General features: G+C 42.4%; 1 protein-coding gene across 3 annotated transcripts in view; it reads right to left on the bottom strand.

The window, feature by feature from the left end:
• LOC140199809 (uncharacterized) overlaps window positions 1-16,692 on the bottom strand; it is a 48,136-nt gene that overhangs the window by 14,091 nt on the left and 17,353 nt on the right. For 2 of the 3 annotated variants that reach the window (XM_072262299.1, XM_072262300.1), the window contains exons 2-5: window positions 9,218-9,310; window positions 6,581-6,647; window positions 2,902-3,077; window positions 1,434-1,671 (exon numbers count right to left, since the gene is read on the bottom strand). In XM_072262299.1, coding sequence (XP_072118400.1) covers window positions 1,434-1,671; window positions 2,902-3,077; window positions 6,581-6,647; window positions 9,218-9,310 — 574 coding nt within the window. The remainder of the gene's footprint in view (window positions 1-1,433; window positions 1,672-2,901; window positions 3,078-6,580; window positions 6,648-9,217; window positions 9,311-16,692) is intronic. The other variant, XM_072262301.1, reaches the window with a different exon arrangement.

Below are 16,692 nucleotides of genomic sequence, written 5' to 3'. Positions count from 1 at the left end.
TTATGGCGCTGATTTGGATTTGTTCTGTCAATTTGGAACGGGATGGACTTCAGTGAACATTCACAAACAAGCAATGCAGAAGGAAACCAAAATACTGGGAAAGTAATTTAGGCTTTTGGAGAACAGTGCTTTAAAATGCTTTAGAGTGGAATAAACAGTTGACTTTTCCAGCTAAGACACTTTATCAGGACTGCCAATCTTGATGAAGGGTCTCGGCCCAAAATGTCAACTGTTTATTACCCTGCGTTGATGCCGCCTGACTTGCTGAATTCCCCCAGGAATTTGTGTTTTTCTGGATTTCTAGCATCTGTAGAATCTCTTGTATTGAGAGATTTAACAAGCTTCTTGTTGCAAAGAAGCAGTGTATGTGTGCTTATTGAGATGTTGGAGTAAAAGAGCATAAATATCTTTAGATCTTGTATATGTTGCCCATAATTTAAATTTGGTTTGGCAGATGCATTGAGCTGTAGGAGGTGTCTGTGTGCATTTTGCATATTTTCCCTGGACAGTATGGATTTCTTTCTTCTGACATCCCAAAGATGTACAGGTTGGTAGGTTGACATATGGAGTGTGTTCATGGTGGTAGACTTGAAGGACAGTTGACGGGTATCTGGTAAAGTTGCACTGTGAAAATAATTTGGATGGAATGGGATTGAGAGAGTGTAAATTGTTTTGCAATAAATAAAATTAAAAGTACTAAACTGAGATCAGGGGAAAGGTGAAAAAAGAAAATGAGTGCAACCAATGTGCACTGTTGATGGCTATTATTTGAGACTGTGATGCGGTCTTGGCTAGGAATGGCAATTAGGAATATTTTTACTGAGCCACAAGCAGATATGTTTGTTTGCATATACACCTTGAGCATACAGAGATTTGATGCAAAAGGTGAATTTATGTGACACTCCAAGCATTTAGCAGTGTTTCTGTATTGGTAAACTGGAATTATTTGTCCATTAAGCATGAACTGGAAATGCTTTTGGCTGTGAGGCTAAAGGTTATGTTTTCCAATGTTGATTCAATGGCCTGAGCATAAAATTTGGTACACTGCTGAAACACTGTGGAGATGCTGTTTGTTACAGGCCATGCATGAATTCTCAGTGGAGCAGGAAAATTGTTCATCTTATGTTGGACACTTTCATTGTTTTGCCAAACAGTGCTCAAGCTTATTGGTAATAATTTATCAATTGAATGTCACGTTTCTTCTTTCATAGAATTGACTAGCATTCAGAGATTTAGTTGATAGGTATTCTGGGATCTGACACCATGAAAATCAGTTTCCCTTGCAATTTGTTTCCCAAAATTGAACCATAGATTCAATTTGTACACAACACATAACGTTTCTACTAATCCCCATGTCTTGGTTAACATGGTATAACCTCTCGTGTCATTCACAGTAGCTTTGAAGTTAGAACAAGTCAATTTTTAACTCGTACCTTTTATTGTGATTTCTGAGCTCAACATCTTTCCTTTGAATTGTTCTTTTGGTAACCATTTGTTTTGCTGTTTAAGGTCCCACAGGATTTCTTTAAGTTGATGGTTTTCTTCATCAAGTGTGTGGTTCATTTCCCTGAGTTTCCGAGACTCATTCCTTAGTTGTTGGATTTGTTCCAGCAAGTCAGCTGTATTGTACTTTACAGTGTTCTGGGATGCAGCAGAACACAATTTGTTAAACTGCAAATTTCAGAAGCAGAGGAAATTGGGGAAGCAATTTGATCAAGTTTGTATTAGTTTCTCAGTCTTTGAAATACAAAATTCTGACTAGGGAAATCTGAAATTGCTGCTAGGTAGCATTCTTGCATTTCACATATCAATGCATAATCACTATAAAAGATCAGCTGTTTTTATTTGTTGGTCTTTGCCCATTAGAAAACAGTAACTTTTTTTAAGATCAAACTCATAGTAGTCTTCTGACATGTTTATGCAGACTGTATCGTCTTCCGTTTTGTTTCATTGACTGGTGCCAGTGATGGTGCCATATGTTCACATTTATATTTTCTGAATGTCCAAGGCACATGTATTTAATGTCTAGAATTAGTCACGTATGAGGTCATGATAGAGTGGTCAGTTTGCATGCAATCTGAATATCTCAGTTCCTTTGAAATGTGAACTTCACTTCAGACTGTCACTGTACATCACATGCTCCCAATACAGCTGAAATTTTGTTTTGCATAAATAAACTACACATGATGAGCAACAACATTCTCAATGATAATTTACATATGTAAAACTTCCTGAATTTTAAAATATATGTTCCAATAAGTTGACATTTTAGGCTGATGAAGTCATAATAAAGGATCGGCCCAAAATGTCAACTGTTTATTCCTCTCCGTAGACGTTGCCTGACATGCTGGGTTCCTCCAGCATTTTGTGTGTGTGTGTACTCAAGATTTCTAGCATCTGCAGAATCTCCTCTGTCACAATCATTATAGTGTTAACTTTGATTTGTAAAGTTGCAGCGAAGCCGAGAAACACAATTTGCAGCATGTGTGGGAAAATAATCAGTTGCTCAAACTATACAAATCAGAAATATAATTTGATTTTTTTCATAACATTTTAGCTGGAATGGTGCTCAATGGTTTGCTGCACTCAATATATTTACCTGTTGAAACTTGCACATGCACACAGCTCAAATCTTCAGAAATTTTATCTGGTGATTGAACTGCCTTACAGAAGGCAAATTGGGCAATAAGCATCATTATGTAATTTGATTTCAATTAATGGATTTTAAAAATTGCAGTGAAATTATTTGTATGTACTTAAAAGGTGAGATGAACTGAGTTTACAGTGTGAAAAGATGCAGTTTATAACAAGTAGGTTATAAAGGAAACTGCTATTTTCCATCAAAGTATCTGTAGTAAAATAGTAGCGCAAACATTTGAATAATTTTGCCAAGTTGACTACCTTATTTTTGAAATAGTTGCTCTCTCGCTTGACCAGCTGCAGCTCTTCTGCATGTTTTGCTTTTAGTTCAGCTATCTCATGCCTGAGTTGGGAGATTTCCTCATCAGCTTTGGTGAGTTCATTGATCGTGCTGTCATTGGCATCTTGGAGATCATTGAGATGACATTTAAGGTGCTCTGAAGGAAGAAAGAATTAAGTTAAAACGTGCTGTAAAAAAACCAGTGCTCTAAAGCAGAGAGCAGTTTGCACGAACACTTGTTACTGAGTGTACCCAGTGTTCTTTCTCTTGAATCAGTGTCTACAACTTCCACTTGGAACTTGACAGATGTAAATTTTATTTCTCTACCTCTTTATACATTTGGAATTTGTTTTAAAGGAGAATTTCATAAACGTGCTGACTGGCTGTGAAATGAGTTAGAATTTTACTGTATACATGTTAATTAAAAGTGAAGGCCAGTCTGAAGCATTGTAAAAGAAAATGGGTTTTGCTTGTATGAATCACAGATGAATCTTGGTCCTGATGCTGTATAATGCTGGAGCTGTACAACCTCTGTCCTGCTTTTAGAATTACTTTAAAGTTGCTGGTGAACGCAGCAGGCCAGGCAGCACCTCTAGGAAGAGGTGCAGTCGACGTTTCAGGCCGAGACCCTTCGTCAGGACTAACTGAAGGAAGAATGAGTAACGGATTTGAAAGGGGGAGGGGGAGATCCAAAATGATAGGAGAAGACAGGAGGGGGAGGGATGGAGCCAAGAGCTGGACAGGTGATAGGCAAAAGGGGATACGAGGGGATCATGGGACAGGAGGTCCGGGAAGAAAGACAAGTGGGGGGGGGGGGACCCAGAGGATGGGCAAGGGGTATAGTCAGAGGGACAGAGGGAGAAAAAGGAGAGTGAGAGAAAGAATGTGTGTATAAAAATAAGTAACAGATGGGGTACGAGGGGGAGGTGGGGCATTAGCGGAAGTTAGAGAAGTCGATGTTCATGCCATCAGGTTCGAGGCTACCCAGATGGTTCCTCCAAACTGAGTGTGGCTTCATCTTTACAGTAGAGGAGGCCGTGGATAGACATGTCAGATTGGGATGTGGAATTATAATGTGTGGCCACTGGGAGATCCTGCTTTCTCTGGCAGACAGAGCGTAGATGTTCAGCAAAGCGGTCTCCCAGTCTGCGTCGGGTCTTGCCAATATATAAAAGGCCACATCGGGAGCACCGGACGCAGTATATCACCCCAGCCGACTCACAGGTGAAGTGTTACCTCACCTGGAAGGACTGTTTGGGGCCCTGAATGGTGGTAAGGGAGGAAGTGTAAGGGCATGTGTAGCACTTGTTCCGCTTACACGGATAAGTGCCAGGAGGGAGATCAGTGGGGAGGGATGGGGGGACGAATGAACAAGGGAGTTGCGTAGGGAGCGATCCCTGTGGAATGCGGGGGGGGGGGGGAGGGAAAGATGTGCTTAGTGGTGGGATCCCGTTGGAGGTGGCGGAAGTTACGGAGAATAATATGTTGGACCCGGAGGCTGGTGGGGTGGTAGGTGAGGACCAGGGGGACCCTATTCCTAGTGGGGTGGCGGGAGGATGGAGTGAGAGCAGATGTACGTGAAAAGGGGGAGGTGTGTTTAAGAGCAGAGTTGATAGTGGAGGAAGGGAAGCCCCTTTCTTTAAAAAAGGAAGACATCTCCCTCGTCCTAGAATGAAAAGCCTCATCCTGAGAGCAGTTGCGGCGGAGACAGAGGAATTGCGAAAAGGGGATGGCGTTTTTGCAAGAGACAGGGTGAGAAGAGGAATAGTCCAGATAGCTGTGAGAGTCAGTAGGCTTATAGTAGACATCAGTGGATAAGCTGTCTCCAGAGACAGAGACAGAAAGATCTAGAAAGGGGAGGGAGGTGTCGGAAATGGACCAGGTAAACTTGAGGGCAGGATGAAAGTTGGAGGCAAAGTTAATAAAGTCAACGAGCTCTGCATGCGTGCAGGAAGCAGCGCCAATGCAGTCGTCGATGTAGCGAAGGAAAAGTGGGGGACAGATACGTGAAATGGGGGAGATGCGTTTAAGAGCAGAGTTGATAGTGGAGGAAGGGAAGCCCCTTTCTTTAAAAAAGGAAGACATCTCCCTCGTTCTAGAATGAAAAGCCTCATCCTGAGAGCAGAATCTGCTCTCACTCCATCCTCCCGCCACCCCACTAGGAATAGGGTTCCCCTGGTCCTCACCTACACCAGCCTCCGGGTCCAACATATTATTCTCTGTAACTTCCGCCACCTCCAACGGGATCCCACCACTAAGCACATCTTTCCCTCCCCCCCTCCCTGCATTCCACAGGGATCGCTCCCTACGCAACTCCCTTGTCCATTCGTCCCCCCCATCCCTCCCCACTGATCTCCCTCCTGGCACTTATCCGTGTAAGCGGAATAAGTACACATGCCCTTACACTTCCTCCCTTACCACCATTCAGGGCCCCAAGCAGTCCTTCCAGGTGAGGCAACACTTCACCTGTGAGTCGGCTGGGGTGATATACTGCGTCCGGTGCTCCCAATGTGGCCTTTTATATATTAGCAAGACCCGACGCAGACTGGGAGACCGCTTTGCTGAACATCTACGCTCTGTCCGCCAGAGAAAGCAGGATCTCCCAGTGCCACACATTTTAATTCCACATCCCATTCCCATTCTGATATGTCTATCCACGGCCTCCTCTACTGTAAAGATGAAGCCACACTCAGGTTGGAGGAACAACACCTTATATTCCGTCTGGGTAGCCTCCAACCTGATGGCATGAACACCGACTTCCCTAACTTCCGCTAATGCCCCACCTCCCCCTCGTACCCCATCTGTTACTTTTTATACACATATTCTTTCTCTCACTCTCCTTTTTCTTCCTCTGTCCCTCTGACTATACCCCTTGCCCATCCTCTGGGTTCCCCCCCTCCTTGTCTTTCTTCCCGGACCTCCTGTCCCATGATCCTCTCGTATCCCTTTTGCCTATCACCTGTCCGGCTCTTGGCTCCATCCCTCCCCCTCCTGTCTTCTCCTATCATTTTGGATCTCCCCCTCCCCCTCCAACTTTCAAATCCCTTACTCACTCTTCCTTCAGTTAGTCCTGACGAAGGGTCTCGGCCTGAAACGTCGACTGCACCTCTTCCTAGAGATGCTGCTTGGCCTGCTGCATTCACCAGCAACTTTTCTGTGTGTTGCTTGAATTTCCAGCATCTGCAGAATTCCTGTTGTTTTAGAATTACTTTGTTTCGTCTCACATTTCCAAAGATGTGTGGTTAAAGTTAGTGAGTTGTGGGCATACTATATTGGTGCCGGAAGCATGGCGACACTTGCAGCTGCCCAGCACAGTCCTCGCTGATTTGACTTAACACAAACAACACATTTCACTGTATGTTTTGATGCCAATTTTTAAAGAAATATAAGCACACTAAGTATTGCAGATTCAGGAGATGTTCAAATATCATTCACTACAAGTGATATTTTAAATTGACATTTAAGCATAAATTAATATTTTAATTGCAACTGAATTATATCTTGCAGAATTCAATGCTTGATCTTTGCATGTTCAAGAACAGCATTTAGTTGGCAGACCTATGAAATGGTGAATAATAGACCTCTCTCCTTTCTTCTGGCCCTTTTCCTTCTCATTTTTACCCCACTAGCACTATTTAAGTATACACAAAACTTTCTTACCTATATGTTGCCTCAGCGCAGGTGCCACCATTGTAGTGTAAAACGCATCTCCAGTCTCTCCAGTGTTCTAATAATACATATTTATTCGATGGAAAGTGGTTAATACCCAACTCAAACTTACAGTGTAACAGACCGTATTCAAGCAATATCTCTCAATATCTTAAGTTTTTGTATTGATGTTAAATTTTTTAAAAATACTATCTTTATAGCTACAGAATAATATAATTAGTGTTCCATGTATAACCAGAAAATAACAAACTTGGGCCAATCTTGTTCATAATTCAGAAAGTACACAAAGATTTATGTATTTTAACATGCCATCTAAATGGATAACTGTTGTTGGCCTCATCAAAAGTGGTGACAAACCTGCACATTCAGGAAGGAGATTGAAAATTTGGTTGAATGGTGCCACAACAACAACCTCTCACTCAATGTCAGCAAAGCCAAAGAGCTGATTATTGACTACAAGAGGAAAATTCATGAGCCAGTCCCCATTAGGGGATTGAAAGTGGAGAAGGCCAATAACTTTAAATTCCTTGATGTTATTTTATTGAGGCTCTGTCCTGGGATCAGCATGTTGCTGCCATCACAAAGGGGGCACAAAATCACCTCTACTTTCTCAGAAGTTTGCACAGATTTGACATGTTATCTAAAACCTTTCACAAACTTCTATAGTTACATAGTGGACGGTATCCTAACTGGTTGTATCATGTCCTGGTTTGTAAATATCAATGCCCAAGAACAAAAAAGCCTACAAAAAGCAGTGGATACAGCCCAGTCTATTACAGAAGAAACCATCTCCACCACTGAACACATCCACCAGGAGCACTGACACAATAAAGCAGCATTCGTCATCAACAACCCTCATCGTGCACTCTCCATGCTGCGGCCATCGGAAAGGAGGAATGGTTATTACCCTTCAACCATCAGGCTCCTGAACCAGCATAGATAACTTCACTCATCTCGACTCTAATCTCATTTCACATCTTTCAAGGACTTCATAGATCATGTTCTCTGTACAGTGGATTCCAGTTAATTGGGGCAGCCACTGATTTGGGACAACACTTGAAGAACAAAAATTAATTGAGAAAATAGCTGGATTCCTTTTGTTGATTGGGACACTGTGCTACTTAATTGGGACAGCAGACTGTTGCCAGTTTTTAACTAGTGTCAGACGAGTACAGTTGTTTAGCCATCGTGTTCAGAGCAAACAGTTTTCAAATATTGTCAGTTGTATATGCTTGTGTTCAATAAGTAGTGATTTTTGTCATTGTTTGTTTGCGAGAAACAGGCAGTGAGATAATTCAGAACTGTTTTGATCACCAAGGTTTCAAGCATTCAAGATACAAGAACAACCGAGAGTGTAAGTGAAATGATTTCACTACTTCAAATTGGGAACTACGAAAGGTTTGAAGGTATCAACATTCATCTTTAATGTTACAATGAAAATGAAGATTTGGAGGATCCAATTGTTGATAGCAATGTAGCTGTGTGTTAGTTGTACAACCAATTATTGGTGTTATTTTTGGAGTAGTATTGATAAGGTTTCTAATTTGCACTGTATTTTATTTAAATGCATAATTTGTTACTTGGTTAAACAGTAGCTTGTCTTTTTTTAAATACCTTTTTAACCTTTTCCTTGAACCCCAAATGTGCTTGTCCCAATTAACTAGAATCCATGGTATTATTTATTTACTTGTTTGTCTTTTGAACAGCAGTTGCTTGCAAGACAGTGTTTTTTTAAAATTGTATTGTCTTTCTTTGTTATACTTTGAAAGCCTCCATGAAAATGATGACATGTACTTTGATAATAAATTTACTTTGAATTTTGAAAAAAGTAACAATAACTGCAATTCAGAATGACGGGAACTTGGGTCAGAGTGACAGACAGACATACCTATGTGAGACTACATAGAAGTACTATGTCAACTTATTTCACTGTGGAATCTGTCCAGAACTAAGTCATTCTTAACCCAATGATAGCATGTATGTTTCCCTATCTGTTAAAACAATCATGGCAATCACCAGCTGCTCTAACCTATTAATGCTCAAACCAGGAGAGTCTGAATATTACAAATAACAGATCAACACATTTAAATCTTTAAGAATTAGAAGATTTTTTTCATTCTTCAACTTGCATCCAGATCACACAGTCGTTTAATAACTTCTCATTACTGTTAGCATTGGCAAAGTTACAGACTGGATATATCGTAAAGCTATGCTATTTGAATTAGTTCAGCAATACAATGCATTACCTGACGTTACACTTCTGCAATACATACACATGCAGCCAAACACCACCACCAAGGACACACAGAATACCATGATCCTTGCCTTTTCACTTTAGCTGTTTTCAAACCATAACAACAACGTTCTGAAATATCACCATTCCTTTTCCATTTCTGCAGCACATTTGGTATTCCACAATTCACTCAATTTACAGTACACTCCATAATGCTCTTTACTTCCTCATGACCTCATCTAATTTTAGGACGCATGAAGATCTGATCACATTTTCGGCCTTATACAGAAATAGAGAAAATTCTACAGGGTTCACAAACTTTCTAGCACCGCCGTATAGACTATCCCTAAAATTTTCTCCAGCAATGTCGTCCCTACAACTGACATGCGACTCACCTGTCTATAGTTCCCAGCATTTTCCTTTGTTCCCTTCTTAAGTAGAGGTACAACATTACCCAGTCGCCAGTTCTCCGGGGGCCTCACCTGTGGCTAGAGAGAACATGAAGATACTGGTCAAGGCTGCAGCAATCTCGTCTCTTGCCTCCTTCAGTAGTCTATGTTAAATCCCATCAGGCCCTGGGAACTTGCCCACCTTAATACTCATTAGGAGACGCTACACTTCCTAATGTATTTATACACACAGCACTGCTCTCCCAATCCTCCATATCCTTTTCCTTGATAGATACTGAAGCAAAGTACTCATTACTATAATGAGTGATAAGTACTCATTGGTCAGAAATCACTATAAATTACTAAAATAAATAAATTGTGCAAAAGACCAATAAAGAGATAGTGATCATGGATTGTTCAAAATTCTGACGCTAGAGGAAGATGATGTTTTTAAAACTTTGAGTGTGTTTCTTCAGGTTCCCACATCTCCTCCCCAATGGTAGTAACATAATAGGGCATGTCCTGGATGATGAGATTCTTTCATGATGCCTTCGTGAGGCACCAGCTCTTGAAGATGAGCTCAATGATAGCTGTGCCCATAAATGATCTGACTGAGTCTGCAATGGCTTGTGATCCTTTGAGGTTCCATACCAGGCTGTATACATCCAAAGCAGCACACAAAATGCTGGAGGAACTCAGCAGGTCAGGCAGCATCTCAGTCCTGAAGACGGGTCTTGGCCCAAAATGACAACTGTTTATTCTTTTCCTAAGACAGAAGGGGGCAGATGCCAGAATAAAAAAGTGGGGGGAAGGGAAAAGAGGCTAGCTGGAAAGTGATAGGTGAAGTCAGGTGGGTGGGAAAGGTCAAGGGCTGGAGAAGAATGAATCTGTTAGGAGAAAGGAAAGGAGAAGGGGACTTAGGGGGAAGTAATAGGCAGGTGAGAAGTAAAATGTCTAAGAGGAAATGGGGGGGGTGGTAATTTGTTTACCAGAAGGAGAAATAAATATTCATGCCATCAGGTTGGAGGGTGCCCAGATGGAACATAAGGTGTTGCTCCTCCAGAAGGTAGTCTCATCTTGGCAAAAGAGGAGGCCCTGGATCAATATATTGGAATGGGAATGGGAATCACAATTAAAATGTTTGGCCAGTGGGAAGTCCCGCTTGTGCGGATGGTATGGATATCAAAGCAGTCCTCCTACATTAGTGAGACCCATCATAAATTGAAGAGGCTGCATCAGAACACTGGACACAATAGACAACCCCAGCAGCTGGAGTGTTGCTGCACCTGGAAGGACTGTTAGGGGCTCTGAGTAGAGGTGAGGGAGGTAGTGTTGGGGTAGTAGCTAAGGACAAGAGGGACTCGTGGTGGGAAGATGGGGTGAGTGTGAATGTATGGGAAACAGTGGAGATGGGGTGACAGCAGCATCAACAGTAGAGGGAGGCATCTCTAAAGAAGGAGGAGGACATCTTTGGTGACCTGGAACGGAAAGCAACATCCTGGGAACAGATGCGGTGGAGGCGAACAAACTGAAAATTGCATTACATCCATTCAGAATGCTCTCCATAATACAGCTGTAGGAATTTATTAGAGCCTTTGGTGACACAAAATCTCATCAATCCCCCAATGAAGAGGAGCTGCTGCCATGCCTTCTTCATGATTCCATCAATATGTTGAGCACAGGATAGATCCTTAGAAATGCCCAGGAAGCTGCTCACCCTTTCCACCGCTGACACCACAATGAGGACGGTTCACGTTCCCCTGACTTCTTTCTGAGGTCCAGAATCAATTCCTGGGACTTGCTGATGTTGAGTGCAAGGTTATTGGTCGATACCACTCAACCAACTGATGTCACTCCTGTACACCACCTTGTTGTCTGAGATTCTGCCAATAGCAGTAGTGGCATTGGCAAATTTATAGATGGTGTTTGAGCCGTAACCACTCAGTGATGTACAAAGAGAGTAGAGCACTAGCCTAAGCATTCAGCCTTGAGGTGTACTTCAGTTAATTGAGTATCCATGATGCAATACAAGTTTCAGCAAAACAGATCTGTACTTGGCTCTGGAGTTAGTCTGACATGGTTACTTTGTGTTTCTAAAACACCATGGTTATATATCACACAATCTTGAAAATATGTGTTAAACTTTTTGCTAAGTTTCCCAAATAATATATGGTTTCCCCCGCCATCCGAAGGTAGAGCGTTCCTATGAAACGGTTCGTAAGCCGAAATGTCGTAAAGCGAAGAAGCAATTACCATTTATTTATATGGGAAAATTTTGTGAGCGTTTGCAGACCCAAAAATAACCTACCAAATCATGCCAAATAACACATAAAACGTAAAATAACAGTAACATATAGTAAAAGCAGGAATGATATGATAAACACACAGCCTATATAAAGTAGAAATACCTTTCCACAATCATTACTGAACTGTTCGCTGAAGCGAAAATCTCACGCAGGTGCCGTCGGCAGAAAATCTCACGCAAGCGCTGTTGGCAAGAACACTCTCTCCAGTAACCTTTAAGCTATGAAGCTGCCAAATCATACCAAATAACACGTAAAAATACACAGCCGATATAAAGTAGAAATAATGTACATACAGTGTCGTATCACTTACCAGAATTGGTTCAGCGCTGAGCACACTGATGATGGTGTGTTAGACTTGTCGGAGTTTGGGTGGTGCAGTGGCCCCCCACCCTCCAGGCTGCTGAGCGATACATTGCCGCGAAGAACACAGGGGCCCAGCGGTAGCTGGGAGGTACACAGCACATCTTTAAGAAAAAGCCGAAACAAACATGCTAATTAATTAGGTGCCGCCCGTAATTGTCAGCCCAGATCAGTACTGATTTCCGATTGCGTCGTCTCTGAACTGGGCCGACAATTACGTGTCGGCGGCACCTAATTAATTAGCATGTTTATTTCGTCTTTTTTCTTAAAGATGTGCTGTGTGCCTCCCGGCTACCTTTGCATTCTCCGCGAATCGGTATCTGTCCGTGGTGTGGGGGTTGGGGTGGTGGGACACTGGGGTGTCATCTCGTTGCCTGTTTCCATTAGAGCAAGCAGCTCATCTTCTCCTATGACTGCCCGCCTCGATGTCGAAGGTCGAGGTTCGTCGTCTGCTGTGGCTGATGTGGAAGGCTTGCTTGACTGCTGAGCCTTGCGCATCTTTCTATCACACAGTTCTTTAATAAGGACTCAAACCATCCTGCAAATATCCCCTAAACCGACGTACCCTTTCAAAATTAAAGTCGTACTTTATCATTACTCATTCGGTTTTGATTGTTATCCATTTTTCTTCCAATTGCATCAGCTCTTCATCTGTCAGTTCTTGGTCATGGGATGCCAAAACCTCTTCAACAACACGTTCGTCAGCTTCCACAAGCCAAATTCACATTGTCCTTACTTCGTTCACCACGATCAAAATGCTTATTTATGTCTAGTTTTACCGTTAAGTGTAACACCCTTACAAGCTCTTTCAGGCTTTTCCGATACCATAGAACTCATCTTGCAAACGGCTGCTCACAGGCACGTGTTAAAGCAAAGCAGTTCCCAATCCGGGGGAGAGCAGCTGCTCGGGGCACGCTGTCTTTTACTGCACGCTGAATTTTTTTTTGTAACAGTGAAAACACCTTCCGAAAGCGAAAACAGGGTACTAATGTAGGTCTTTCGTAACAGTGAGGTTTCGTAAAGCGAACGTTCAAAAAGCAGGGGACACCTGGTACTCCAAAATGCATATCTCTCAGTCAGGCTGCAGTAAGAATTATCCAGAGAATCTTGGAAAGATTTGCTGAGACAGAACATCACAAAAGAAAGGCATTTAATCCACTTCACCCCAAGGGTCTCAAAGAAGCTGCATCAACACTGTTCTTATTCAGCTCCTTTCCATTTTCTTCTCACATGCTCCAATACAACTTCTGTGTGACGTCCATGTTTTGACAACCTGTGCAAGCAACCGTTCACCAACCAGATAAAAACAGTTGATCTGACACGATTAAAGCTTTGAATACCAACGATTGCAGCCCGATGTTCGAGTGTCAAAACTGCATTTTATCAGAAGTTTCTTTACAAACTGTGTTCTCTCTGAACCAACATTTTATTTCATCCTCAGCATCTTTTCAAATACTAAACAATTCATCTTATTATATATAAAAGTCAAAGAACATGACAACAAAGAAACTATCCCTTCAGCCTATCTAGTCCATGCAAAACTATTATTCTACTGAGTCGTTTTGACCTGCACCCAGCCCATAGCTCTCCATACCCCTCCCATTCATGTATATCCAAATTTCTCTTAAATGTTAAAATTGAAACTGCACCCACCACTTCTACTATACACTAATTATTGATTGCTGTTTGGGGCTGTGACTTCACTGTTTTTAATCTGGAACACTTCCAGAAATTCCCAAAATCATTTCCAAAAGAAAAGCAAATAATATATTTTGAACCTGACCATGTTTCCCTTTCTTCTATCAAGGTTTTCACATTTCTTGTTTCATTCCTTATAACTATTACTAGAGTATATAGTTTTGCATTTAATCCATTAACTGTCTGACTAATCCATTTCACCAACAACTTTTCATCCTCTGTCACACACACTTAACTGCCTGGTACTTTATTTATTGTAACTCTTTACAAGGGTCTGTCCTGTTCAGAAATATTTATAATATTGATACCTTTTGAACAATTGTCAAAAGTCATTCTTAAAGTGTAAATTGATGCATTGACTATCACCCTTAATTCTTTCCTTTCCTGTCAACTCAGCACCCATTTATTAAAGATCCTTGATGTAACCCAAATCTACAAACCATTTTCCACCTTCCTAAAATAGTTCCCCTTGTCCCCACCTACCACCCCACCAGCCTCCGGATCCAGCACATTATCCTCCGCAACTTCCGCTACCTTCAACAGGACCCACCACTCAGCACACCTTTCCCTCTCCACCCCTCTCCGCTTTCTGCAGGGATCGGTCCCTCCGCGACTCCCTTATCCACATGTCTCTCCCCACGGATCTCCCACCTGGCACTTATCCCTGTAAGCGCAAGTGCTACACCTGTCCCTACATCTCCTCTCTTGCCACCATTCAGGGCCCCAAACAGTCCTTCCAGGTGAGGCAACACTTCACTTGTGAGTCTGTTGGGGTCATCTATTGCATCTGGTGCTCCCGGTGCGGCCTCATCTACATCGGTGAAACCCGACGCAGATTGGGGGACCGCTTCATCGAGCACCCCCGCTCCATCCGCCAAAACAGACAGGATCTCCCAGTAGCCACCCACTTCAACTCTGCTTCCCACTCCCATTCAGATATGTCCATACATGGCCTCCTCTACTGCCATGATGAGGCTAAACTCAGGTTGGAGGAGCAACACATCATATACCGTCTAGGTAGTCTCCAGCCCCTTGGTATGAACATAGAATTCTCCAACTTCCGGTAATTCCCTCCCCCTCCCTTCCCCTAACCCTATGTCACTCTGCCCCCTCCCCCAGCTGCCTATCGCCTCCCTCATGGTTCTGCCTCCTTCTACTACCCATTGTGTTTTCCCCTATTCCTTCTTCACCTTTCCTGCCTATCACCTCCCTGCCTCCCCTCCCCCACCCCTTTATCTTTCCCCTTACTGGTTTTTCACCTGGAACCTACCAGCCTTCTCCTTCCCACTCTCCCCCCACCTTCTTTATAGGGCCTCTGCCCCTTCCCCCTACAGTCCTGACGAAGGGTTCTGGCCTGAAACATCGACTGATCATTTCCACGGATGCTGCCCGACCTGCTGAGTTCCTCCAGTGTGTTGTGAGTGTTGCTTGGATCCCAGTATCTGCAGATTATTTTGTGTTTAGATTCTGATAAGAGCTGTTCCAAAATTTGTTTTGCATTTTTGTTCAATCCAAAAGGGTTGCAGTCACACTTCTGATGGCCAGGTATTTTTGAGGCAACATCTGAAAACCAGCAGCCTGCACACAAGGGAGATTCATTTGTGGGTCCTCTGATACTACAATCAGGCTAACATGAGGAAGATTGCAGACCACTTCATTGCAAAGAATCCAAACAGTAAAATGCTGCAGAGAGTACAGCTTTTCAGAGATCAACAGGACAAGTTGTAGAGGACTACATTCCACAATAAAGATGAGGAACAGCATAGAAAGGAAACACCATGTTGATCATTTCTCCTTGCAGTGATACTACCTGACCTTCAAAGCTTGAGCAGTTTTTCTTTTAAATTCTGATTTCAATGTTTTGCTCTATTGCAAATGTCAAATGAAATGAATTGAATGATACTTCTAAAATTCACTTTGAAACAAAACGGCTTATATTTGAACATATTGCAAACTCACTGTTCATGATCACTCCAAATTTAAATATCAAATAAACTGAATGCAGACTGTTCCACCAAATTTAGTATGAGAAGCCATGCAAACGATCATTAATGACATAACTCAGCGTGGAAACAGGCACTTCAGCCCACTGAATATATCTTATTACTCAAAATTCCCAACACCTATACCTTCTACATTGTGCATATCTAACGCTCCACCAAATATTTTTATAATGTGTGCACCCTGAATTCAACAATGCATTCACAATTCCAGACACCCTGTGCATTATAACATCTTCTTCCTTAACTTCTTCGCAGACGTATGCTTGGCTGCTGGACTGGTACAGGGGCGGGAGTTCTGATTTCTGGATCATTAGGATCTGTTCTGGGGAAGGTATGACCTGTACAAGAGGATGGGTTACACCTGAACTCAAGGGGGACTAATATCCTTGCAGGCAGGTTTGATAGAGCTGTTGAGAAAGTTTATACTAATTTGCTAGGGGTATGGGAATTGGGGTGATCAGGCTGAGAATAAGGATGGGGAAGTTGGTATAAAAGTTGATACAGTGTGTAGTGAGACAGAGAAAGGATAGGCAGATGACAGGGTAAAGTTGTAGTCAGTGGAATGAGAAGTTTAACATGTGGGCAAAATTGAAGAGGGTGATGAATACAGGACTGAAGGTGTTACATTTGAGTGCATGCAGTGATACAGAATAAGGTAGATGATCTTGTAACGCAAGATGTTAGCAAGTACAATCATGTATGCGTCACTGAGTCATATCTGAAAGAAGATCATGGTTGGGAGCTTAACATCCAAGGATACACACTGCATAAAAAGGACAGGCCAGTAGGCCAAGGGGATGGGGTGGCTCTGTTGGTAAAAAATTAAATCAATCCTTAGAAGGAGGTGACACAGGATGTAGAATCCTTCTGGGTAGAGGGAAGAAACTGCAAGGGTAAAAAGACCCTGAGGGAGTTGTGTGTGGGCCTCCAATCTCTAGCCAGGATGTACAAACTGCTCAAATTTCAACTGGAGATAGAAAAGAAATGTAAAATGATAGAGGAGACAGAAAGTACATTTTCCCTGCAGTTGAAATGTCTAACACCAGAGGGTGTGTATTTAAAGTCAGAGGGGGTAACTTCAAAGGAGAAGTGAAGGGCATTTTTTTTTTAAAAA

The sequence above is a fragment of the Mobula birostris genome, chromosome 6, assembly GCF_030028105.1.
Source record: "Mobula birostris isolate sMobBir1 chromosome 6, sMobBir1.hap1, whole genome shotgun sequence".
NCBI lineage: Eukaryota > Metazoa > Chordata > Chondrichthyes > Myliobatiformes > Myliobatidae > Mobula > Mobula birostris.
The sequence above is the reverse complement of the archived record's forward strand: the minus strand, read 5'-3'. Positions and strand labels throughout refer to the sequence as shown.